Source organism: Lynx canadensis, chromosome D2, assembly GCF_007474595.2.
Source record: "Lynx canadensis isolate LIC74 chromosome D2, mLynCan4.pri.v2, whole genome shotgun sequence".
NCBI lineage: Eukaryota > Metazoa > Chordata > Mammalia > Carnivora > Felidae > Lynx > Lynx canadensis.
Window position 1 is genome coordinate 75,771,960 of NC_044313.2, and position 26,266 is coordinate 75,798,225.

At 42.3% G+C, this 26,266-nt stretch overlaps 1 protein-coding gene across 6 annotated transcripts in view; it reads left to right on the plus strand.

Annotated features, from left to right (window-relative positions):
• Nucleotides 1-26,266, plus strand: part of RYR2 (ryanodine receptor 2) — a 767,906-nt gene that overhangs the window by 505,212 nt on the left and 236,428 nt on the right. For all 6 annotated transcript variants that reach the window (XM_030335594.1, XM_030335595.1, XM_030335590.1 and 3 more), the window contains exons 30-38: nt 7,607-7,815; nt 8,814-9,166; nt 10,734-10,848; nt 12,398-12,558; nt 14,467-14,626; nt 15,005-15,091; nt 17,817-18,043; nt 21,388-22,192; nt 24,937-25,137. In XM_030335594.1, the coding sequence (XP_030191454.1) occupies nt 7,607-7,815; nt 8,814-9,166; nt 10,734-10,848; nt 12,398-12,558; nt 14,467-14,626; nt 15,005-15,091; nt 17,817-18,043; nt 21,388-22,192; nt 24,937-25,137 (2,318 nt within the window). The remainder of the gene's footprint in view (nt 1-7,606; nt 7,816-8,813; nt 9,167-10,733; nt 10,849-12,397; nt 12,559-14,466; nt 14,627-15,004; nt 15,092-17,816; nt 18,044-21,387; nt 22,193-24,936; nt 25,138-26,266) is intronic.

Consider the following 26,266-nt stretch of genomic DNA (forward strand, 5'->3'; position numbering starts at 1 on the left):
ATGTCTTGTTTTTATTTTGCCCTCCTTCTCCATTCTTGATTCAAATTCTCACTTCCTATTTTATTCGCTGTAGGGCCTGAGACAAATGTTTTAACGTCTTACTTGGTTCCTCATCTTGAAAAATGGGGTTAATATTTAATAATAAATGGAAAAGTGTTTATATATTACCTGGCACATACTAAGGTGCTATTAAGTGTTATCCTTTCTTCTGACCAAATAATTCAAACTTACATTTTGGTGTAATGTCGGCCATTTTTACTGGTTTTGGCCATTTGGTTGGGTTATAAATGAGGATCCGTATCTGTAGTCCAGAAATTTCAAAGTCTGAAACCATATGTTCTTACAACAAGCTGGTATGCTTGTGATCTGCTTTATCTTCTTTCATTTTAGCCCCCGCCACAGATTTCACGCCTGCGTCACACCCCCACATCCTTGTGACTGCCAGTGCCTTGGTGGACATGCACACTCATCACACACCCCTCTGCTCCGGCGCAGGGTGGCTCGTCAACGGAGAAAGTTAAAATTTGCTGAAGCCATCTGTCTTTTGCTGGAGGAAACAGTTGAACCATACGTCGTAGCTGCTGTTTTAACAAATTTACAAATGCTTAGGGTGGGTCTGGCACAGCCCCAGGAAACCAGTTGGACTCATGGGTACTAATTTAAGATCCCCGGCCAGGAAGAAAAGTTCCCTTAGATATCATGAGGCTTTGTTACTCGCAAGATGTCAGTTAAGGTGACTGGAGTAGAAGATTGGGAACATAAAACATAGGAAGGTAGGACCAAACTTTACGTCTGCCTGAGTGTGTGCTGGCATATGTAACTTGCGTGGACGTCTGTTTTATTGTGTTGGGATATTTGTGTGTTCAGCTTATTTCAAACTAACAAAGAACTGAACCTCAATCATCATGTTTTGCTATGGGCAGTTATTAAGAGTGATGTCATTTATCAACCCATCTTGTTTAATTTATGGCAAGCATTCAGTCAGTCTTGATTGCGTTTGTCATTTCTTGACATTATATTATGTATGATAATATATTATATCATATCATATCATATCATATCATATATACGTTATATATACTTTGTATTATATACTTTGTGTGTGTATATGTGTTTGTGTGCATAGTTATATCTATATCTATATAAATGTGTACTCTATAGATATAGATATAACTATTTACTTGTTATGCCTACACAAAGGTAAGCTCCAGAGGGTTAGGGACTCTTTCCAGTCTGCTCACAGCTATATCTCCAGCCAAGAACAGATCTTGGCACATGCCAAGTATTCATTAAATATTTGCTGAATGGTAAGACCTGATTCTAAATGGAGACAGGGTTCAACAGTGACTTAGAGCAGGGGTCGGCATACTAAGGCCTGAGAACCAGATCCAGCCTGCCACCTGTTTCTGTAAATAAAGTTTTATTGGAATACAGTCATGCTTATTCATTTATATACTGTCTGTGGCCACTTTTACACTTCAACTGAGGTTTGAGTAGTTTGGCCCACAAAACCTAATATCTCTACTCTCTGCTTATTTATGGCCCTGGCTTAAAGTGTGGATCGTAGGATCTGGCAGGCCTGGGTTTCCTTTCCGGCCACCCAGTTGTGAGCAAGTGATTTCAGCTAAAATGTGGGTTGCCTTGTCTAGAAAGTGGTAACGATTCCTGTCTCACCAAATGGTTGTTCGTGTTCAGTGAGATGCACATCAGATAAACACTCAGGGAACATTAGTCACTACTAGGTAGCCTCGTGTGATGGCCATGTCATCCATTGTCTGCACCTTTATTTACGGTGCCCTTTGCCAAGTACTGGCCAACTAGAAGTGACTGAGCTCTGGCCCTTTTGTCCCGTGACCAAAAAGTACCTGTAGTTTTCTTCCACTCTTTGTTCTCTGATGTCATTGCTGTCTAGTTGTTCTTGCTGTATGTATGCTAATGTAAAAACATATTATTTATAGAAATATTGGTTCTTATTATCACAGAAGTTACTAAAACTCCATCTTCAGAAGTCACAGTATGATTTAATTTTTATTCAGTTCAGCTTCATGTAAATTAAAAAGAAAAAAATTTCTAATTCTGGATATACTTTCTTAATACCTTCCTTTAAAGAGGACTAAGATAGCAAAGTAGTAAAAATATCATCTACAAGTCTACATCTGCCATAAATTAATGAAAAATTGTATCTGTTTATTAAAAAGTAGGGGCGCCTGGGTGGCGCAGTCGGTTAAGCGTCCGACTTCAGCCAGGTCACGATCTCGCGGTCTGTAAGTTCGAGCCCCGCGTCGGGCTCTGGGCTGATGGCTCAGAGCCTGGAGCCTGTTTCCGATTCTGTGTCTCCCTCTCTGTCTGCCCCTCCCCCGTTCATGCTCTGTCTCTCTCTGTCCCAAAAATAAATAAACGTTGAAAAAAAAATTTTTTTAATAAATAAATAAATAAATAAAAAGTAACAAATTCTTGTCAAATATTTGGAAAATACAAAGAAGTGTAACAAAAATGGCTAAAAGCTATATATATCCCCACTACCCAGAGAGAAATTTGGCTTTCATGTATTTTTTTCCCCATTTAAAGCATTGATATGGAAAAATAAATTTCCACAGCCAGCTTTTTAACTTAATATTATATATGTTGTTCCAAGATATAAAAACATTTTACATAGCTTGAAAAAAAAATTTTTTAAGTTTATTTAATTTTGAGAGAGAGAGAGAGAGAGAGAGACAGAGCACAAGCAGGGGAGGGGCAGAAAAAAAGGGAGACGCAGAATCCGAAGCAGGATCCAGGCTCGGAGCCGTCAGCACAGAGCCCGATGCGGGGGCTTGAACCCACAGACTGTGAGATCATGACCTGAACTGAAGTTGGACGCTTAACCAACTGAGCCACCCAGGTGCCCCAAATATGGGTTTTGATTTTTTTTAGCCAACTTTATATTTTGAGAAATAGCCTTTCAGAAAAGGGCAAGAATAGTTCAATGGACACCTGTTTACCCTTCACATGGAATCACCACGTGTTATTATTTCCCCGTTTGGTTTTCTTCTCTCCCTACAGTTTCCTCTTGATGAATCCTGTACATACTTAATTTTGTGTATGTATCAAAATTATCCATTCTCTTATTATGAGTATTTAGTTTCTTTAACCTTTTCTTTTTTTCCCAATTTAATTTTGTTCACCGAGCATCCATGTTTTAAGCATTGCTCATAGAGGATCTCATTTTTAAAACTGTAATCTATGGCGGGAGGTGGGGGCGTGCCTGGTGGCTCAGTCGCCTAAGCATCCAACTTCAGCATAGGTCGTGAACTCACGGTTTGTGAGTTTGAGACCCGTGTCAACCTCTGTGCTGACAGCTCAGAGCCTGGAGCCTGCTTCGGATTCTGTGTCTCCCTCTCTCTCTGCCCCTCCCACACTCACATTCTATCTCTCAAAAATAAACTTAAAAAAAAAAAAAACAAAACCTGTAATCTATGGGGTAGACGTTATAGAAGAAAGGATTAAAGCTTAGAGAATTTCAGTAACCTGTCAAAGGGCAAATAGCTGAGAAGTGCTGGAACTAAGATTTTAATGCAGGTCTCTCAGACTTGAAACTGTGATCTAAGTCATTTCCTAGTATCTAGGCCTGTCTACCGTCTTAGGTGAGAACTCCTCTAAGAAACCTTCCTGAATTTTCTCTCTCTCCTTTTCCTCTGCTCTTAGCACCCCATCTCCAGAGATGGGTCGAGAGGTATGATGTCTTTCCTTGTCTTCCCACCTCATTAGGCTGTGAGAACCTTTGGGCTGATGTCTGTGTGTCAGTGAGCTATTGTCCCCAGTTTCTAGAACATGGTAGCTGCTCATAAATATTTATTGGATAAGGAAATGAATAGTTGAAAGTGTCTTAATGCACATTACTAAATTGCTCTACATAAATCTTGGACCAGTTTAAATTTATTGGCAAGATTTCCGGTAACTCACTGGACACTCACCAGCATTGAGACTTTGCGTGTTAGCAGGCTGCCCTTGTTGTTGGACCATCCACACTACCCACACGATTGTACACGTTTCTGTATGAGGAAGATGTAGGTATATTCCAGTTTTCCAGTTTATTAAATGAATAGTTGACTTTCACAAAATCTGTCAGTTGTTTTTATAGTAAAATGCATATTCATTGAAGAAAATCTGTTGAGAGACAGAAAAAGAACAAGAGTGTTAAAAATTCCACCATTGTATAACATTTTGTTAAGGTTTATTTATTTTGATAGAGGGGGAGGGAGAGGGGCAGAGAAAGAGGCAGAGAGAGAATCCAAAGCAGGCTCCACACTGTCAGCCTGGAGCCCAAGATGGGGCTCAATCCCAGGAACCGTGGGATCATGACCTGAGCCGAGATCAAGAGTTGGCCGCCCAACCGACTGAGCCACCCAGGTGCCCCTCTGTAACTTCTTTTAATTAAAAAACTTTTAATGCTTTCCCACCTATTTTTTAAATAATTTTTTACTGTTTGTTTATTATTTTTGAGAGAGAGACAGAGACAGAGAGAGCACAAGTGGGGAAGGGGCAGAGAGAGAGAGAGGGAGACACAGAATCCCAAGCAGGCTCCAGGCTCTGAGCTGTCAGCCCAGAGCCCAACGTGGGCCTTGAACCCGGGAAACCATGAGATCGTGACCTGAGCCGAAATCAGATGCCCAACCAAGTGAGCCACCCAGGCGCCCCTTGCCTTTCCATCTTTAAAAACTAATCATATGCTGTATCTTTCTTTCTTAAAATAATATGTACTATGAATATTTTTGTATATAATGACCGTTTGAAAACCAGATTCGAAAGCTAAATAGTATTACATATCAATGGAAAAACATATTTAGTGTGCAAAATATTTTCTGTGATCATAAATGCAGCCATAGTGAACAGTTTGGGACATAAATCGTTGTGTGCAACCCTAGTTACTTGGTTTTTTAAATGAAAAGATTTCCTGGGGCTCCTGGGTGGCTCAGTCAGTTGAGCATCTGGCTCTTGATTTTGGCTCAGGTCATGATCTCACGTTTTGTGGGATCATATCCCGAGTTGGGCTTCCCACTGACAGCATAGGGCCTGCTTAGGTTTCTCCCTCCCTCTCTCTGCCCCTCCCCTGCTCGTGCTCTCTCTCTCTCTCTGTGTGTGTCTCAAAATGAATAAAATGAACTTAAAAAAATAAATGAAAATATTTCAAACATGCGGAAAAGTTCAGATATTAATATAACAAACACCCAGAGATCTATGTGGGTATTTATAACTTCACTTATAGGGTAGGGATTCCTTCTACATATAATGTGGCTAGAAAGAAATGCATATTTACAATTGGAGATGTTTCTGTCTTGGTATCCCCCAGTTTATGTCGAATGGATGTTAGATATGCCAGTTTGCGCAAATGTATTTCAACCTGTCTCAGATCTATTGTATTTATGCAGTCATTTTCTTTGATTCCTTTCTAGACACTTATTGAAAACAATTTCCCTTGACTGACACTTCAAGAGCTGTCACAGCTGTACACACAGCTGTGGGCTTTAGTTTTAACTAGAAACTCATCATTCACGCTTCCTTGAACACAGCTGGATGTGTTCTTGCTTCCTGGCCGGTAACACTGTTATACAACTGTTTATTTGAGTATATATTGATGAATACAAACTGCGTGAAATCATTATGAATTATAGGATGTAATTTTTATTGTCTTGTGCTATTTTGAGGATTATATATTGCTTTTATATTCACTAATTTAAAAAAAATAATGTTTATTTTTGAGGGAGGGAGGGAGGGAGGGGGAGAGAGAGAGAGAGAGAGAGAGAGAGAGAGAGAGAATGAGTGGGGGAGGGGCAGAGAGGGAGGGAGACACAGAACCCCAAGCAGGCTCCAGGCTCTGAGCTGTCAGCACAGACCTGATGCAGGGCTCGAATTCACAAGTCATAAGATCATGACTTGAACCAAAGATGGATGCTTAGCAATCTGAGCAACCCAGGGGCCCCTACATTGACTAATTTTAACGGAGGAAGAAGCGTAAGTCATCATGGTAGACAGTTGCTGGCTTATTCGTAGGATCCACTGCTTCTTTGATCTGTAAGTTACATCCTCTGCTCTGTAGTCTCCATTCCAATACTGACCTTGTTTATTATGCTACTTGAATTTCTGTGTAAAACACTATAGAAGGAAAGGAAGAGTACCTAAGCAACCCCCCAACACTGAAAATGATCATCACAGCCCTTTGCTAAAGACTGTTGTTTCCAAAGAATTCAAAAAAACAATTAACAATGTTAATAAGTTTTCCCCTATTTATTCAGTAGCAGGAAGATGTACTAACCTTGCAACTCATTAGATTAGCTGATGAAATATTTTGGTTTTCCCCCGTCGCTTATTGCTGTTGCTTTTGATTTCGTTTCTTGTTTACTTTAACTTACATTTTGAATTTCATGTCTTAATTATTTAGGTTAGGTGTGGATTGCCCTGCTTAATCTGTAATGGCAGTGACATCAAAGGGTAAGGGACAGATGGAGGAGTTTCAGTGGGATTTTTAGCAACTACATCTGAAAATTTATTTACTTATTTATTTATTTTTATTTTTATTTTCTACGCTTAGGTGTAGTGTACCCCAGAAAAAAGGGGGGGACACAGTTTTCTTCATAGATCAAAAGCAGCTACAAGCAAATGAAAACCTTTAAAAATGTTGCTTCCCAGGGGTACCTGGGTGGCTCAGTCGGTTAAGCGTCCGACTTCAGCCGAGGTCATGATCTCATGGTTCATGAGTCCGAGCCCAGCATCGGGCTCTGTGCTGACAGCTCAGAGCCTGGAGCCTGCTTCTTCGGATTCTGTCTCTCTCTCTCTCTGCCACTCCCCCGCTCGCACGCACATGCTCTCTCACTCTCAAAAATAAACATTAAAAAAAGATTTAAGCGGTGCCTGGGTGGTGCAGTCTGACTTCGGCTCAGGTCATGATCTCACGGTTTGTGGGTTCAAGCCCTGTGTTGGGCTCTGTGCTGACAGCTTGGAGCCTGGAGCCTGCTACAGATTCTGTGTCTCCCTCTCTCTCTGTCTCTCTCTCTCTCTCTCTCTCTCTCTCTCTCTCTCTCTCTCTCAAAAATAAATATCAAAAAAAATTTTTTTAATGTTTTGCTTCCAATCCTTTTTCCCTTGAGTTATGTGCAAAGAAATCTGTGGCTTAGGCTGTGTTTGGTAGTTGCACGTTTTCAAGTGCTTGTGCTAGATCGAAGGACAAACCCACTTGGGCATTTCCCTCCTTCTCACCTTCCTTCTGAGAGAGTCCCGTGCACTCCTGAGCTAAGAGGCCGTGTGATGGCAACATCCTTCCATTGCTGTACACCCTAAGATCCCTGGAGGACGAGGGGCTGCTGAGCACCTAACCTTCTTCACAGGAGTCCAGGGTAAAAGAAGAACCTTATCTAGGGGCCACGTTCAGTAAACCATGAGCAAACACTGGTCTTTTGACCCTTACATGTAATACTTAATAACAGTGGTCTCTCTCTCGAACTACTGTTTTACTTTATACCGACGACTCTCTCAGAGACGAGAGTTCCAGAGTGGTGCTTTTGGAAATTCCAAACAAACAGGCTCTTATACCAATGATACGGAACATTTTGTTTTTTTCTTTTCTTCCCAGGATTCATTCCTGTCTGTAGCCTTGGAGTGGCTCAGGTGGGCAGGATGAACTTTGGAAAGGATGTCAGCACCTTGAAATATTTCACCATCTGTGGCTTACAAGAGGGTTACGAACCGTTTGCTGTGAACACAAACAGGGATATTACCATGTGGCTAAGCAAGAGGCTTCCTCAGTTTCTCCAGGTCCCTTCAAACCATGAGCATATCGAGGTTTGCTTTTTCTTTAAAATCCATACCGTTGCCAAAAGCCAGGGGTGGAATGTCTTTACACTTGGGAATTCCCACTTGGACAATTATTGCCACTTACTTAAAAAGGTGGCCCTACTGTGTTACACAGTAATGGAGTCTGAGCACAGCATGAGGCTCTGATTATAGGTACTTTATGAGCACCTGATTAGACTGATTAACAATAATTAATTCTGTTTTTATATAAGCAATACCAGCGGCTCAGTCTGAATGAATGTAATTTTAACATGAATTTTCCAAACTATCTTTTGAGTTAGAAACAACAGATGAACATGGGGGATGGGAAGGAAAAAAAAGATAAAAACGGAGAGGGAGGCAAACCATAGAGACTCTTTTTTATGAAAAATTTTTTGTTTTAATATTTATTTTTGAGCAGAGAGAGAGAGAGTGAGTGAGCGCATGAATGAGGGAGGAGCAGAGAGAGACAGTGACACAGAATCCAAAGCAGGCTCCAGGTTCTGACCTCTGAGCACAGAGCCTGACTCGGGGCTCAAACCCACAAGCCATGAGATCATGACCTGAGCTGAAGTCGGATGCTTAACCGACTAAGCCACCCAAGCACTCCAAACCATAAGAGACTCTTAAATAAAGAGAACAGACTAAGGGTTGTTGGAGGGGCAGTGGGTGGGGGGATGGGCTAAGTAGTGATGGGCATTAAGGAGGGCATTTGCTGGGATGAGCAGTGGGTGTCATATGTAAGTGATGAATCACTGAATTCTATTCCTGAAATCATTATTACACTACATGTTAACTAAATTGAATTAAAAAGAAAAAAAGGCAGAGCTATGAGTCTATCTGGAACACAGTACTCCCTGTGTTTAATCTCATCATTTACAAAATTATGCCAAGTGTGGGCCGTGTTTGGGGTTTTAAAGACGTGATGTGTGTTAGCAATCTTTAGCATCAGGAGGTTGACTGTGTTGATTCGAATTTGAACTGTCACTTACTTCTTCATTCGCTAGGTGACCAGAATAGACGGCACCATCGACAGTTCTCCGTGTTTAAAAGTCACCCAGAAGTCCTTTGGCGCTCAGAACAGCACTGCCGACATCATGTTCTATCGCCTGAGCATGCCAATCGAGTGTGCCGAGGTTTTCTCCAAGACGGTGGCAGGCGGGCTCCCAGGTGCCGGCCTCTTTGGGCCCAAGAATGATCTGGAGGATTACGATGCAGATTCTGACTTTGAGGTTCTAATGAAGACAGCTCATGGCCATCTGGTGCCAGACCGTGTTGACAAAGACAAGGAAGCCACAAAACCAGAGTTTAATAACCACAAAGACTATGCTCAGGAAAAGCCCTCTCGTCTGAAACAAAGGTCATTGATACATGGAACATAATTTCAAATATGCAGTTATTTTGTGGGGAGGGGTACAGAGTGAGGGATTTCCCAGGGTCCATTTGTCCTTCCCTCTCCTTCTCCTTTACGTATAAAGGATTGGACAGGCGACAGTAACGCAACCTGTTTGTCATCGAATTTGTTACCACAGACATAATCTATCCCGGAAGTTACTTATTTAAGGCACTTTTTTTATCGTGGTGAGAAACACCTAACAAAATCTACCATTTAAACCATTTTTTAAGTGTATGGTTGTGTAGCGTTAAGCATGTTCACATAGTCATGAAACAGGTCTTCAGAACTTTCTCAGCTTGCAAAATTGAAACTCTCTACCCATTAGACAACTCTCCTTTTCCACCTCCCCCTAGCGTCTTGTAATCCCCATTCTCCTTTTTATTTCTATGAATTTGACCACTTTATAAATGTGGATTCATACTGTGTTTTTCTCTTCTGTGTGGGATTGGCTTAACTCAGCCTAATATCCTCAAGGTTCACCCATGTCACTGCACGTACCAGAATTTCCTTCCTTTGTAAGGCTGAGTAATACCCCACTCTGTATGTACATATTTTGCTTATCCATCTGTCTGTTGATGGATATTTGGGTTGATTCTTCCTCTTAGCTATTGTGAATAGTGCCGATGTGAACTGCGTGTGCACATGTATTTTTGAGGCCCTGCTTTAAATTACTTTTCATACATACCCAGAAGTGTGGTTGCTGCTAGTTCTGTGTTTAAGTTTGTGAGGAACCTTCATGCTGTTTCCCACAGCAGCTGCGCCATTTTACATTCCCACCAACACTGCACGAGGGTTCAATTTCTCCACATTCTCGTCAACACTTGTTACTTTCTGTCTTTTTGATGATGGCCCTCCTAGTGGCTGTGAATTAGTGTCTTCTTGTGGTTTTGATTTGCATTTTCCTGATGTTCAGTGATCTTGAACATCTTTTCATATACTTCTAGGCCATTTGTATATCATCTTTGGAGAAACGTCTTTTCAGGTTCTTTGCCCATTTTTTTTACTGGGTTATTTGCTTCTTTGTTTTTGAGTTGTAGGATTTCTTTATATACTCTGGATATTAACCCCTTATATATAATTTACAAGTATTTTCTCCAAAGAGTTTTTAAGATGTTTATATTTACGTTCTTGGTTGAAACTTAAAGTATTCTCTCTAAATGGTATTTTTTATAGACACAAGACAAGTGATTTTAGCATCCTTTTTTGCACTAAATCTTAATTTCTCCAGATCAGCGTGATTGACACTGTAGTTCAGATAATTATTTGTTGTGAGAGTCCGCCATGTTAATTGAAGGATATTTAGTCACATCCCTGGCCTCCACCCCCTAAATGCCAGTGGCACACCCCCACCCCCACCCCCCACCCCCAATGTGTCAACTAAAAGTATCTCCAGCTGGGAGATAAAGGCATAGTTTAGGGAACAAAAATAGCCCTGGTTGTGAACCACTCTACTAAATTGATGATACGCACATGTTTTAAGTAGGCAGAGATTTTTAATGTTGCTGATCCCCAGTCCTGTACTATATTTCAGATTTTTGCTTAGAAGAACAAAGCCAGATTATAGCACGAGCCATTCTGCAAGGCTCACGGAAGATGTCCTTGCAGATGATCGGGACGATTATGACTACTTGATGCAAACGTCCACGGTATGAGGTTGAAGCTTTTGTCACTTAGTTCTCAGTTATTGTGTGTTTCATGTCAAAGAGTTCCTTTTCATTCATCCTCTGTAGCCGACTTATTTTAAAATAAATCTTTGCTTCTATTTTGGGGACTGAAAGTTGAAGAAAATACAGGTATATTCTGAGGTGTATTATGTGGTAAGAGAAGTGTTTTAGGCAAAATAACTTTACGACATGCTTAATCCTGATTTTGCTATCATGTTTCCTGGGAAAATTTTAATTTCCACTTAATTCTTCCAAGTGCATATAATTTCCTTCATCTTAGTGATATGTCTAAAGGAAGATCCTTTATCATACTTTGTTGGAGGTCATGTTTTGCTCTCTGCCAATTCATGTTTAAACCGGGGTGCCTGGCTGACTCGGTAGATGGAACATGCCACTCTTGGTCTCAGGGTGGTGAGTTCAAGCCCCATGTTAGGTGTAGAGCCTACTTACTAAATAAATAAAAATTTAAAAATTAAAAGAAAATAGGGGAACCTGGGTGGTTCGTTCAGTTAAGTGTCTGACTTTGGCTCAGGTCATGATATTGCAGTTCATGAGTTCGAGCCCCGTGTCCAGCTCTGTGCTGATAGTGCAGAGCCTGGTTGGGATTCTCCCTTCCTCTCATTCTGTGCCCCTCCCCCACTCGCACGCGTGTGCGTGCAGTCTCTCTCAAATAAATAAATAAAACTTTAAAAATAAATAAATAAATAAACAAACAATGCTTTAAAAAACAAATTTTTCAAAACAACTTTTCGTAAAACACCAAATGGGAAAAAAATGTATAATTACATCCCTTGTAGAGTGCCACCATGTTTGAGCTAGATTTTTACATATTAGATCTGAGCTATTTCAAAGTGATTTTTTTTTAATTTTTATTTATTTTGATAGAGGGAAAGAGAGAGAGATTTGGGGGGAGGGGAGGAGAGCGAGGAAGAGAGAGAATCCCAAGCATGTTCCGCGCTTTCAGCACAGAGCCCGACCTGGGGCTCAGTCTTCTGAATCGTGAGATCATGACCTGAGCCGAAATCAAGAGTTGATGCTTAATCAACTGAGCTATACGGGCACCCCTCAAAGTGATTTTAAGGTGTCAAAGTATTATTGATAGGAAAGGCAAAGCATATTCAAAAAGGTGGGTGACAGGTATAAAACACGAGCATAAATTAGTGTGCTTGTGTAAGTTTCCAGAATTTGAAGTTTATCTGCCTGAATGGATTGGTGATTTTATTACATAAATATGCTATGTATGTGCACATACAGTTGTACCCATATTTTAGGTGTATAAAAGACCTCAAATTATTTAGTGTGTTTGCTCCGACAAGGTCATTTCTCTTCTTCCCATTATTTCTGATTTCCTTTCCATTATCTCTGCTTTAAGACTTATCTTCTTCCAGTGTCCGCTCTTTGTTCTTGTTACATTTTAATTAGGCCGAATGATTTTAAACGAAGAAATGCAGTCAGGCAATTCAGAGGCATTGCGTATCAAAGTTTTGTTTCTTTTTAACTTTGCCAACACTTGCTTTTGCTGTCTTGACAGTACTATTACTCAGTGAGAATCTTTCCCGGCCAAGAACCTGCTAACGTCTGGGTGGGCTGGATTACATCGGATTTCCATCAGTATGATACAGGCTTTGACTTGGACAGAGTTCGTACAGTAACCGTTACTCTAGGAGATGAAAAGGGAAAAGTACACGAAAGGTCGGTTTTTCTCAATTTTTTTTTCTTATGTGAATGACATCTGATAAACCTGTTGATAAACCTAGGTGTTTTTTTTGTTTTTTTGGGTTTTTTTCCCCCCTTGGATTTCCTGTCCAGGATCATGTTGTATTTATAGGAACAATATCACGAAACCATTCATGTCAGTGTCCGTTTTGTTATGCATACAAGCCAGTAAGGAATCTGAATACATTAAAAGTGAAAAACATTATAAAGTAAGAGCAGTGCATCCTTTGTGGGTAATAGTCTGCATTCCTTCAGGTGACCTCGTACGTGACTACCAGCTTGGGTTGCCAGTACTAAGCCTTTGTTTTAGGGATTAGAGATGGGTGGATGTGAGGCTTTTATGGTCTGAAATGTATCTTGGGAACGGTTTATGCGGTGGGGAGAAAACTGTGAAGACAGTGCGGGCTAGTAGTTTAGACCAGGTGGACGCATTTTAACTCAGACTGAGGAGAAGTGGGTTCTTTCCTCAGCTTTGCCATTGACTCGCTGTGTGGCTTTGGGTAAGTCAGTTACACTTTCTGTGCCATCCTTTTTTCATTTGTAAAACAAACCAAACTCAAACCAAACCTTCAAAAAAGTGAAGAAGGCTATCTTCCTTGTGGAGTAAGACAAGAGAAGATCTGGCCATTTGCATCTGTCTTTTGTGCCCATGCATCCTCTCTGATCTGCTGTGACAGGTGTCATAGAGGGAGTCCGCCATAATGTTGCTTTTCTTATATACCTGCATCATCATTTTTGGTGACCAGAAGCTCACTCTCCTGCCTTCGGGTTGTAACACTTAAAACTGTGGAACTTAGCCCTTGAGACCATGGGCCAAGCCAGAATGTCCAGGAAAGAGTGCTTTCTTTACAACAGTATGGGAGCCCCATGCCCACCTGTCTCTGGGAACATTCTTGAAGGACACATTTGATTTTCAAAGATGGCAACAGTACAAGGAAATAACCCGACAGAGGGACGGGATACCTGGATAGATGATCTTAGTGTAAGAAATAGAGGGCAGGGAAGGGTTGTTGAATGTTTTGTAAGGAGTGCAAAGAAACACAGCCAACCTGATTATTCCGAAACTGATTTTTATCTCAGCCTTCTTTTTCTTTTCCTCCTACTTGCCTGCCTTTGACTTTTTTTTTTTTTTTTTTTTTTTGCTAGTTTCATTAACATTTTCACTCTGCTGTGGCAGAGAAAGGGAAGGAGGCAAAACTCAAGTCACTTTAGGTTTATTACCATCTCTGGGAAAGGTTTCGGTGGGGGTGAAACTCAGGTGGGAGTTTGTTGTTAACGTCAGTGATGTTATGCATATTCTAGCTAATTCTTTCTCTCATAACAGATCACCAGGAATTGTCCACAAAGGGGCGTAATGTTAGCCAAATTTTAAATATGTTGAATCACTGATGGCTCAGGTAGAATTTGCCTAAGGACTTTGATAGTGTTCAGAAATGACTGCTTCTCATCTCAGAACAAGTGATTAAAAAAAAAAAAAAAAAACATGAGAATGAGGAGAATGAAAATTGCAAATTTGGATGATTATTAGTTAAACTTTTTTGAACCTCAGAACAAGGTCCAGTTTGGTTTGAGTTTTTGGAGGGGAAGGCGCAGGTCAGTTTTTACTTGTTTCCGACTTGTTGACCTGTCTCCATTAGGTGCAAAATTTAGAAACGTGTAAGACCGGATTCAGAATATCCACGATGTCAGTGGAGTTTTTGCTCCGAATCACAGAATCGGCCCATTGTGCACCTCTCCCATTACAGCATGAGCTTGTTGCTTGCACAGCATAATTTAGGTTTAGTTTGCAAGACTTTCTATTGTATCTGTGGTCGTACAAAGATAAAAATGTGTTTTGTTTTGAGTTTTTTGTGTTTGTTTTTTTTTTTTTTTTTTGAAATCCAGCATCAAACGCAGCAACTGCTATATGGTGTGTGCGGGCGAGAGCATGAGCCCAGGGCAAGGACGCAACAATAATGGCCTGGAGATCGGGTGTGTGGTGGATGCTGCCAGTGGGCTTCTCACATTCACCGCCAACGGCAAGGAGCTGAGCACCTACTACCAGGTCCGTGGGCAGGGATGGTGGCGTGCTTCTGGGAAGAAAGCGTTTTGTCCCCATGCACAAAAAGCACATTCTAGAAGATCGAAAAGTACCTTAGAAAAGAGACGAAAATGAAAACCGAAATGAGCCTAATGGGGCCTTTTTAGTTCTCTTTGAATAATAACATTGCCCTTCGGGGGAAACAGTACAGGCCTCCAAAAATGTTCGCATAATAACGAAATGAAATACCCTGAATATTTGTTGAAAGAGGAGATCCATCTGAAAGAACACAAAAGTGTCTGGGCCCCTTCTGTCAAGTGTTCCTTGGTCATTATAAAGAAAATATTTTTTCTTGGTGTTCCTTCTTTGACTAATACTTCCAAATTCATTTCTTTATCTAAGGTGGAGCCAAGTACAAAGTTATTTCCTGCAGCTTTTGCCCAAGCTACAAGTCCCAATGTTTTCCAGTTTGAGCTGGGAAGAATCAAGGTAAGAAAGATTCATTGCTGGTATTCTGTTTGGGGTCTTCCTCTTAGGGAATAGCAGCTACTTCTCCTTAAATAAATTCAGTATTTTTTTTAGCAGCAATGTTAGTGACAGAAGTGACTCTTTTAAAAAAAGGTAAGCCATGCTTGAAAGTTCTATAATTTCCTTCAGGTGGCTAGGGCCATGTTAATTTATTAGAAAGGGTTTGTGCCACAATTTAAATTACTTATTAAGTATTCTGTAAGAAGAAGAACAAAAAAGGCTTTCTCTTTGGTCATCAAAAATATATTACTCAATAAAACTAGGCTTATTTGGAACAAAAATGCCAAATAACATACCACTTGATTATCTGGAACTCACAGGTGAGCTAGTAAATGGGCTTAACGACACGAAACTGGTACATTGTGGTAAGTGCTAGAATAGTGCACATATAGAATACTCCAGGAACAAATGAAAGAACAAGGTGGAGGTTGGAGGGGGATGGATCGGGTAAAGCAAAGAGAAGAGGAGACATTTAGGTTGACTCATAACTGTTGAATAAGAGATCTCAGAATACACTTAGTAGGAGAGGACATCCTAGGCCGAGGAAGGGCAAGAGAAAGCAAAAATATTTGAGTCAAAGTGCTGAAGGTTAAAGAATTCAATATAGCTGTAACAAAAGGTGACTTCCAGGATGTGGCTGGAGATTAACATTGATAGAAGGTAGACTGAAGCCAACCTGGAAAGGCCTTGAATGCCTCTCTAAGAGGTTGGTACCTACTGTATAGGCAGTGTTGATCCCATTGGAAACTCGAAGCTGGGGACTGAGCATAAGCAAACCGGTTTTGGAAAAATACATTGGCAGTAATGTGGAGGTGGCAATGTGGAGAAGTATCCATTCTCACAAGAATGAGAAGAGGCAGTAGTGCTGAGTTATTGACGATTTGATGCCATCCGCATGGGAGATGATGAGAGCCTGAGAAGTCATGTTGGAGAGAGAGGGGGGGGTAAATGAGAAGATGTTTTAGAGGAGAAATGAATAGAATTTGACAGTGAATTGGACAGATAGTATTCGTTGATGAATTGGATTCAGATACTTAAGGAGAATGAAGAATCAAGGATTAAATTAATTTTTTGAGTTTGGACAAACTAAGGGATGCTAAGACAACAAGTGGAAGAGCTTGTTGAAATTCAGGAAAGGGAACTGAACTGAATTTTGCTGTTGTACAAGTTGAGATGCCAGGTGCACGTTGGGGTGGAGTGCGGTGGGAGGTTTTACAGTGCTGGCTCGGTGACTTTGGACATGCTCCTTAAACTGTGTGAGCTAAATGTCTACCTTTGTAAAATGAGATGCTCAGCAGCCACAGAAAGGCAAACATAATATGGATGAAAGGAATCCATGACTCCTGTTGGTTAGGAGGGCTTCTGACCTTGCCAGAAGAATTTGGGCAAAATGATGGATGAAGCTATACAATAGTGAATTCAAGGTTGAAAATTAGAGAAAGACAGCAAATTTGGATGAATAAATATATAGACAGAAAGATCAATTGATCGATTGATCTGGCCTCCAGCTCTTCCTCAGACTTGCCAGGCAGACTTCCTCCTTGGGTCCTTTGCATTGACTGTCCCTTCTGCATGGAAGGGACGTCACCTTCTCAACCGTACCCATTATGATCATCCTCCTTATTATTGCTGCCCTGCATTCTGCTTCCTCTATCCTGGGTCCCCACCATGACCTCTTTTGTCATATGCTATTTAATTTGCTTTTTGACTTTGTCTATTTTATGTTTCCAGTTAAAAAAAAAAAAATGGAAGCTGGATGAGAGGAGGGGTTTTGTGTGTTTTGTTCACTCAGGGCCCAAAGCAGTATCTGGCTTTCCTCCCCGCCCTCTCCATTATCAGAAGAGAATAGGAAGGTAGCTGGAGGATGAGATAGTCTGAAAGTACGCAGTAGACAAGACTTTATGGGAGAGGGAGACACTGAAGGTAATGGGAGAGGTGAGAGCGTTATTTCCATATGGCCCATGACGGGCAGGCGGAGGGGGTGTCAGGGTCATGAGTGAATGAATAAGCTTCGGCCAAGTGGAGACCTGTGTTGCCCTGAGACCAGACTGAAGGCACTACGAAGGCTGAAGGTGATCCATATTGAAGCTGGAGCAGCGTGAAGAACAATTAGATTGTGTTAATGTCTGATGAACTCTGTTGTCTTGTGTGATGGTGCTGTTTGTCTGTTGAGCTGTCTCCGGTGTAGAACTGGCTGCTGAAACCTGATAAACCTGACTTGTGAGTGAGGGAGCCAGTGAGTGAGCACTTGAAGGATAAGGTGGGCGACAGAGGACAGACCAGGAGAGAGAGCCAAGTGCGTGCAACCCTTCCTGGAGTTTGGTACCGCAGACAGCCGCAGGCTTGCCGGATTTGGCGAGGGCCCAGCTTGGTAAAAAAAATACGCAGATTACGTGGTTCTACTTGGTTGTAGCTGCATTCTCAGCGTACCAGGGAGTGTTTGCGAAAGAAATCTAGCTCCCCAAGCCTGTGTGCCAGCCCTGAAGTTTTAGGTATGTTCTCTCAGGATGTTTTCGCCTCTTGACCTTTCAGGAGCCATTCATCCCAAGTTCTGTTATTTCTTGTATTAACGTTGTCGGACACAGAGGGTATCTCGCTTCCAGGATCTCTTTCCTGTGCAGAACTGTGGTCATTACTTTATTAACCCCACGGATTGTTACAAATTAGTTCTTTTTCTGCTCCCTAGAATGTGATGCCTCTCTCCGCGGGATTATTCAAGAGTGAGCACAAAAACCCTGTGCCACAGTGTCCCCCGCGTCTCCACGTGCAGTTTCTGTCCCACGTCCTGTGGAGCAGAATGCCCAACCAGTTCCTGAAGGTAGATGTGTCTCGAATAAGTGAGCGCCAAGGCTGGCTGGTGCAGTGTTTGGATCCTCTGCAGTTCATGTCTCTCCATATCCCGGAGGAGAACAGGTCAGCCCTGTGTGCCCTTTACCGTCTGATTAGGACCCTTTGAATTAGACCATTGGCCGGGGGCTCAGGTGTGCTGCTGGGGAAAGAAAATGAAGCTTAAAAATATCTTATTTCTGGGGCGCCTGGGTGGCTCAGTCGGTGAAATGTCCCACTTCAGCTCAGGTCATGATCTCCTGGTTCGTGAGTTCAAGCCCCGCATCAGGCTGTGTGCTGACAGCTCAAAGCCTGGAGCCTGCTTTAGATTCTGTGTGTCCCTCTCTCTCTGCCCCTTCCCTACTCATGCTCTTTCTCTCTCTCTTCCTCAAAAATAAATAAACATTAAATAAATAAGTAAATAAATAAATTCTCACTATAGATCATGAAGAGTTTGAGTCATTTTCCCAAAATGTATGAAATACAAATGCACAAAAAAGAGTCACTAGAACCAGATATGCAAGCAAGGTGAGGACAGGAAAATAACAAAGCCCAGGGCGAGACTGGCACGGGGTCACTCACACCACATCATTCTGTGTGGTTGGTAAAGTCCCACAGTGGCTTCAGGCTTCCTAGAAGCCAAAGAAAAATCTGATGAGTTCCCAAATTCAGAATAACAAAGGGATGTGCCAACTAGTGGCTGAGTAGAAGCTTTTTCTCATGCCCCAATACATGGCCAATAATTAATACTTAACAATTTGGGATGGCATTACATATATGCTAGTTCTCTGGTTCCTTCGTGACACATATCACTGTTCATAATTTACCTACTTTTTGGTTAAGATTTCCCTCCTCAGCTAGATGGTCAGCTCCCTTAGGGCAGGAATTGTGTCGATGTTGTTCACCATCGTATCACCAGTGCACAGTGCTTCATCCATAGTAGATCCTCTGTGTAATATTTGATGTATAAAAGAATGATATTGACTTATGAAAAATATTTCTCCATTGAGGACTGTTAAAGAGTGTAAGGTATTGTATTAGCTTTTAATGCAATAACAACCCCACGTCTCAGTGGCTTGTGAACAGACGTGAATCTTTTGCTCACGTTACGTGAGGTTGTTGGTCCCCTGTAGCTCTGCTCCAGGCTGTGGTGGGCTATGAGTGCAGACTTCCTCCTTCTTACCCTGAGACCCAAATTGATGGGGCAGCTCCGATCTGGGACATACAGTTTCCACGGCCAATGGTGGATGTACAGGAGGGTTAACAGACCCTTCAGGTCTCTTAGAACTTCTTTTTGCTTGTGGCAGATGTTACATTCACTCACATTTTATTTATTTTATTTATGACCTGCCTAAGCAATCATATAGTCAAGCCCAAGCTAAGTAGGGCAGATCAGACTACCCCATATACAGGACAGACGGAAGAAGAGGGAGAATATTTACCAACAACAGTATGGCGTGTGCTAAGGAGGTGTTATGTTTTATATTTAAACAGATAAAATAATGTCCTTGTAACAGATAGAATAACAAATTATTTCTTTTGCTATCCTCCCAAGTAAATCCATAGCTTATTAAAGTATGAATATTGCTATAAGGAGTTGGTGTGGAAAGACAGATTAAAGTAGTTGAGGTATATGCTTTGGTTTGCCCTGACCTAAGTGTAGAGTCATGAGATGGAGACTATAGATCCTTCCAGAATTCTCTTATTCATTCATTCCAGACATATATTAGTTCTCATTGTGTCCCTGGCATTGGATACTAAATGGTGTACAAAACAGATGGGACCCTTACCTTAAAAGGTTTCATGGTCTAGTCGGGAAGAGAGGTGCTTTAAAGGAAGTAACAGGGTGCCCTAAAGTGAATAATAGTAGGTGGGTTGGAAGGGGCAGTAGCTAATGTAAATTGTGGAGTCCTTAGTTGTTTTTTCTAGAAACTGGCAGTCTGAGAGGAATTAGATGGTAGGCTAAGTTGTGTTCTTCACTAAGAAGCTAGAATGCAGAGGTTCTGTGTTGCTATGGTGAACAGGTTTATATATTTTGACCATCAGCCAGGCTCATAGTCTTCTTGAGAGCCTGGAGGGCCTAGGTAAGACATGGGAATCATTGTCCGCTATACTTTGAGAGAGAAGGCCTGCTCAGTTATACCTTCCCAAGAATTGGGTGCTAGCAGCCGGGCCCCACAGTTGTGTGGTTTCCCGGAGGCCTAGGTGAGTCATCATTTGCTTTGAGTTTCCGACTCGGAATGCTTCTGATGCTGAGATTTGGGCGGTAGGGTCTGGAATAATTTTGCACCATCAAGCCACAGTGGCTTTTCATAGAATACCTGTGACCCGGGAGGCATAGACACAGTGGATGGGCATGGACAGGATGATCAAGTATGAAGGACGGTGACAGAGCTTAACAACAAATAATCACAAGTAATTACTCAGCTTCTACTGTGTATGAGGTTAACTGCTACACGAATATTAATGAAGTCATATAATAACCCGTGTTCTGATGAGTTTATATTATAGTCTCACCAAGGACACTTTTCTAGATGAATGAGTCATTCCTTTTATTGTGAATATATCAAGTTTCTACTTTTAATTCTACAGTGTCACCCATGAGCAATCTTAATAATTTAAATAAATAGTGTAGAAACATTAGCACATCGAAAGGAATTACGTCCTCTTAAAATTGACTTCATTTTGAAAGGAATGGCTTTACTTTAGGCATATTCTGGCCATTCTAAGTTTTTTATGGTTTGGAAGGGCATGATACATTCTAGAAGCAAAATGGCCCAGCGTAGACTCAGCTTCCCAGTAGAAACTTTGCTACGCGAAATATCACAAATAGCATTTTTTTCACAAGCCATCCATGCCCCATGGAAACCAGGGCTGCACTGGTCGAAGTCTGGGGCCATGAGGGATGTGTAAGAAGGTACATCACTTCAGAAGCATTAGTCCTCCATTCTCTTACTTCCGACTGGTCAGGTGAATCACTAATCATAGGTCAGAGACAGGGACAACTTAGCCTAAGGAAAAGGTCTCTGGCTTTCTGGGGCAGCTTAGCCACGTTGGAAAAGGAGCTTCAAGATTTTCTCAGGAGTGGTCAAATTCTGAAAGGAAAGGAGACACGGGTGCAGATCGAGACTCAGTGTCTACAAGAGGTGCCCCAAACCTGAGGGTGATTGATGGAGGATGAAGCAGCTTCAACCACTAGTGGTTAGAAATTTCCCACGTAAAATTGCATACGGAGGAAAACTTGTAAAATACCTAGTACTGACGGAGAAAAAAAAAATACACCATCATGAAACCTGTCATAGAAAATCGGGAACAAAAATATGTTTCCGTAACTTTTTGAAATTTATGAGGTACTTCGGTCTCTCCTGTGATGCAGAGTTTTTAGAACTTTTCCCCACCTGACCTTGCTACCACTCTCCTCCTTTGTACAGATCTGTTGACATACTGGAGCTGACAGAGCAGGAAGAGCTGCTGAAATTCCACTACCACACGCTCCGGCTTTACTCCGCCGTCTGCGCCCTCGGGAACCACCGGGTGGCGCATGCGTTGTGCAGCCACGTGGACGAACCCCAGCTGCTCTACGCCATCGAGAACAAGTACATGCCCGGTTTGCTGCGGGCCGGCTACTATGACCTGCTGATTGACATCCACCTGAGCTCCTACGCCACCGCCAGGCTCATGATGAACAGTGAGTTCATCGTGCCCATGACGGAGGAGACCAAGAGCATCACCCTCTTCCCTGATGAGAACAAAAAGCATGGCCTCCCGGGGATTGGCCTCAGCACCTCCCTCAGGCCACGGATACAGTTTTCCTCCCCCAGTTTTGTGAGCATCAATAACGACTGCTACCAATACAGTCCGGAGTTCCCGCTGGACATCCTGAAGGCCAAAACCATTCAGATGCTGACAGAAGCTGTTAAAGAGGGCAGCCTGCATGCCCGGGACCCCGTGGGGGGCACCACTGAATTTCTCTTTGTACCTCTCATCAAGCTTTTCTATACTCTGCTCATCATGGGGATCTTCCACAATGAGGACTTAAAACACATCTTGCAGCTGATAGAGCCCAGTGTGTTCAAGGAAGCCGCCACTCCGGAAGAAGACACTGAGGCTCTGGAGAAAGAGCCCTCCATGGAAGACTCCAAGCCAGAAGGAGCTGGAGAAGAAGAAGCCAAAGGGGGTAAGAGGCCCAAGGAAGGACTGCTCCAAATGAAACTGCCTGAGCCAGTTAAATTGCAGGTAATCAGAAAACAAAACAAAATGAAAAAACAAACAACAACAACAAAATTTTTTTTAGTGAATTTCAGAGTCACTAACTATTACGGTATTGACATTTGCCTTTGTCTCTTTTCCTCTTGGTGGTGGGGGAGGGGTGTGTGTGTATTTTTGTGTTCGTGTATAATGATAGTTTTTCATAAAATTAACCAACTTCCTGTTGTGTTTTGGGATGTGCCAGTATAATTTTCTTGCATTTAGAATGGAATTCATGAACGGGGCGCCTGGGTGTCTCAGTCACTAAAGCGTCCGACTTCAGCTCAGGTCATAATCTCATGGTTTGTGGGTTCCAGCCCTGCACTGGGCTCTATGCTGACATCTCAGAGCCTGGAGCCTGCTTTGGATTCTGTGTCTCACTCTCTCTCTGTCTCTGTCTCTGTCTCTCTCTCTCTCTCTCTCTCAAAAATAAATAAGCATTAAAAAAAATTAGAATGCAATTCATGAATTTTCCAATGGTGTCAGTTGACAATAGTTGATAAGAAACACATTTAGTGATTTGGGTGTGTGTGTCTAGCACTTTTTCTCCTCCTTTTCATTAGCAATTTCTCTTTTATTTCTGCAGATGCATTCCACCAACTATTTGTTGGAACGCCTGAAACAGAAGGGACCCCTTACCCCCTTCCTACCCTGCCCCCACTCTCACTAGCCATAGAACACTTTGTTACCAGTAGGTGTGCCCATTCTCACACAGCAAGATTTTGCTTCCTGCATGTATGTTTCTAAGGAATTAAAGACATTGCCTGTTTCTTGTGCTTATCAAGATGTCTGAAAGATCCTTTCTTAACATGTCTTCAGTCTGTAAGAGTCCATTTGATATTTGCATCATTGACAGGCTCTTTTACTTTTCAGTCCTCAGTCAACATTGATTGAGGTCTTCCTTTGAGCCAGACGTGTGGTTCTGGGTGGAGGAAAAATTTGCCAGCTGTACCTTCCAGACATTCACAGTCTCTAAGGGAAATATACATGTATTTATCTATTTCTGTTAAAATATTTTATTGATAATTGCATTAAATGATCTGAAGGAAAAGAATGAATTACTAGAAAAAAGAAAATCTCAACTGGATTACCGTGAGAAAGGTGAGGGAGTCCTCTGTGAGATGGTGACTTTTAATTGGAGTTCAGATGGATGAGCTGGAGTCCAGTAGACGTAAAGAAGGAGTAGGAAGAGTGTTCTAGGAGCTTTTAGCACAGAGCACAACAAAGGTTCTGAGGCAGAAAAAGGCCATTTAACCTAATTAGCTAAGGAAAGAGGGTGAGATAGGCAGGAGGCAGGTAACATAGAATCCAGGCATTTGACAGACTTTAGATGCTATTCGGAGTTCATTTAAAACCATTAAATAATTTTAACTTTTTTTTAATGTTTATTTATTTTGAGAGAGAGAGAGAGAGACAGAGCATGAGCAGGGGAGGGGCAGAGAGAGAGGGAGACACAGAATCAGAAGCAGGCTCCAGGCTCTGAGCCGTCAGCACAGAGCCCGATGCTGGGCATGACCCGCGAGGGAGATCATGACCTGAGCTGAAGTTGAATGCTCAACCGACTGAGCTACCCAGGCGGCCCAACCATTGAATAATTTCAACAAGGAAATTTGATTCTAAAAATTTAATTGTAGCTGCTGTGATGAAAACTGATAAGGAGAAGAGCGAGTCCTCCAGAGTCCACTCAGTCGAGAGGCTGTCACGCTGGTCCAGACCCAAGGGGACGGGGCTTGCACTGGGGTGGGGTGAAGGAGATGAAGAGGGGAGTGGATGCTAGGGCTACGTCAGAGCTGGCATTGGCAGAAACGTCCCTGCTGTGGTTTTAAAGTTCCCTTTAACACTGCTTTGTATTTATATCACGGTTGGTATTAACTATATTTAAATGTTTTCCGAAACATGGGCAGAGCGTTCTCTTGTAGGCATATTTCTACCAACATATTCTCTCAGTTAAAAATCCTTTCAGCTGAGGTGCCTGGTGGCTAGTCGGTTAAACATCTGACTTTGGGTTTCATCTCAGGTCTTGATCTTGCACTTTATGTGTTCAAGCCCTGTGTCGGGCTTCACACAGCGTAGAGCCTGCTTGGGATTCCCTGTCTCTCTCCCTCTCTTTCCGTCCCTACCTTGCTTGTGCCGTCTTTCTCTTTCTCTCAAAATAAATAAATACGCTTAAATCCTTTTGACTTCCGGTTGAATACCCAACTCGGCATTTAATGAATGAACAGTGAAACCACTTAATTAATTTACATGCAGAGTCTGGCGGTGCAGAGTTCTAGAATTAGTATAGGAGCTCAATAAAGTCCTCAGGAAGCCAGCTCTTAATATTTTCCTGTGCTCCTCAGTCTGCGGTTTTCATCCTAAAGTGAGACAATCATGTCACTCATTACCCAGTTAAACCCAGTTTGAAAAGAGAGTGTTCTAGTCTGTTATTATTGGTGTGAAATCTTTCCCACAAGACTCCTCACTGAGTTCGCCTTGTATATCTCATTTGCCTTAGCCCCGGTAGCTGCCCAGGAGGCCAGGGCAGTAAGTGTCCACCAACGGGGCATGCATTTACCCTTTTAAGCTTAGAAAAAGTGTAGGTTTTATCCCCTGGGACCAAGCACAGTGCTGCCGACACAGAATCAGAATTCTGTTCACAGAAGAGTTGATACTAGGCGTGTCTGCCGCAGGCGCACATTAACTACTTAAGATTCCTGAATTCACCTCTGATGCCTTGTTCATCATCTTTTCAGATGTGTCTGCTGCTCCAGTACCTCTGTGACTGCCAGGTCCGCCACCGGATAGAAGCCATCGTGGCCTTTTCAGATGACTTTGTAGCCAAGCTCCAAGACAATCAGCGCTTCCGTTACAACGAAGTTATGCAAGCTTTAAACATGTCGGCCGCGCTCACTGCCAGGAAGACAAAGGAATTTCGATCCCCACCTCAGGAACAGGTACAAGAATGAAATGGAAATTCTTCCCTTTTTACTTTGGGCTTTAGTTCATTCAGGATCCGTACATCGTGAAATTACAGTATAAATTACAAGTGGTTTTTTTTTTTTTTTTTTTCCCTGTCCCTGTTCTCCTTAAACTGGCCAAGTGGATTTAGTAATTCTTAGTTTCACCAAAGGAAAAGAAAAATCTTCTCAGTTTAAACAAATGAGAGATTTATTGAAAGGTATCATGTGTACCATAGACTCTTCGAGGAGACCTGTGTGCCAGACTCTGAAGTTCGACATGTAGAGACAGTACCCAGGGGGCGCCTGGGTGGCTCAGTCGGTTAAGTGTCTGACTTCGACTCAGGTCGTGAGCTCACAGTGGGTTTGAGCCTCACGTCGGGCTCCGTGCTGACAGCTCAGAGCCTGGAGCCTGCCTCGGATTCTGTGTCTCCCTCTCTCTCTGCTCACACTCTGTCTGTCTGTCTCTCTCTCAAAAATAAGTAAACATTAAAGAAATTAATTAAAAAAAGAAACCATATCCAACCACAAGTGGATCTTCTTTGGCTGACCTGGCATCACCCAGTGAAAAAGAACCCTTCACTTCTGTGACTCAATGTCAGACCTTTTCTGTTTGGTCTCTCCTGAAAGACCAAATGTCACTACTGCTGCCAGGCTTGCTGAGAGATTGATCACCTGTTTGTGATATCCAAACCCAGGTATGCCTAGGTACAGCAGAATCAAGGGCACATGCCTGAACTAAACAATTAGCTGGTCTAGAATCTACTTCCAGGGGCGCCTGGGTGGCGCAGTCGGTTAAGCGTCCGACTTCAGCCAGGTCACGATCTCGCGGTCCGTGAGTTCGAGCCCCGCGTCGGGCTCTGGGCTGATGGCTCGGAGCCTGGAGCCTGTTTCCGATTCTGTGTCTCCCTCTCTCTCTGCCCCTCCCCCGTTCATGCTCTGTCTCTCTCTGTCCCAAAAATAAATAAACGTTGAAAAAAAAAAAAAATTTCTTTAGAATCTACTTCCAGATGGGATGCACACTATCTTCAGTATCTTACCCTGACCTTTTCTCTATGTATCAAGATATTTCCAAATGAAAATGTTTGTGGACTAATTGAAGAATTTGTTTTCTCACCAGAATGAA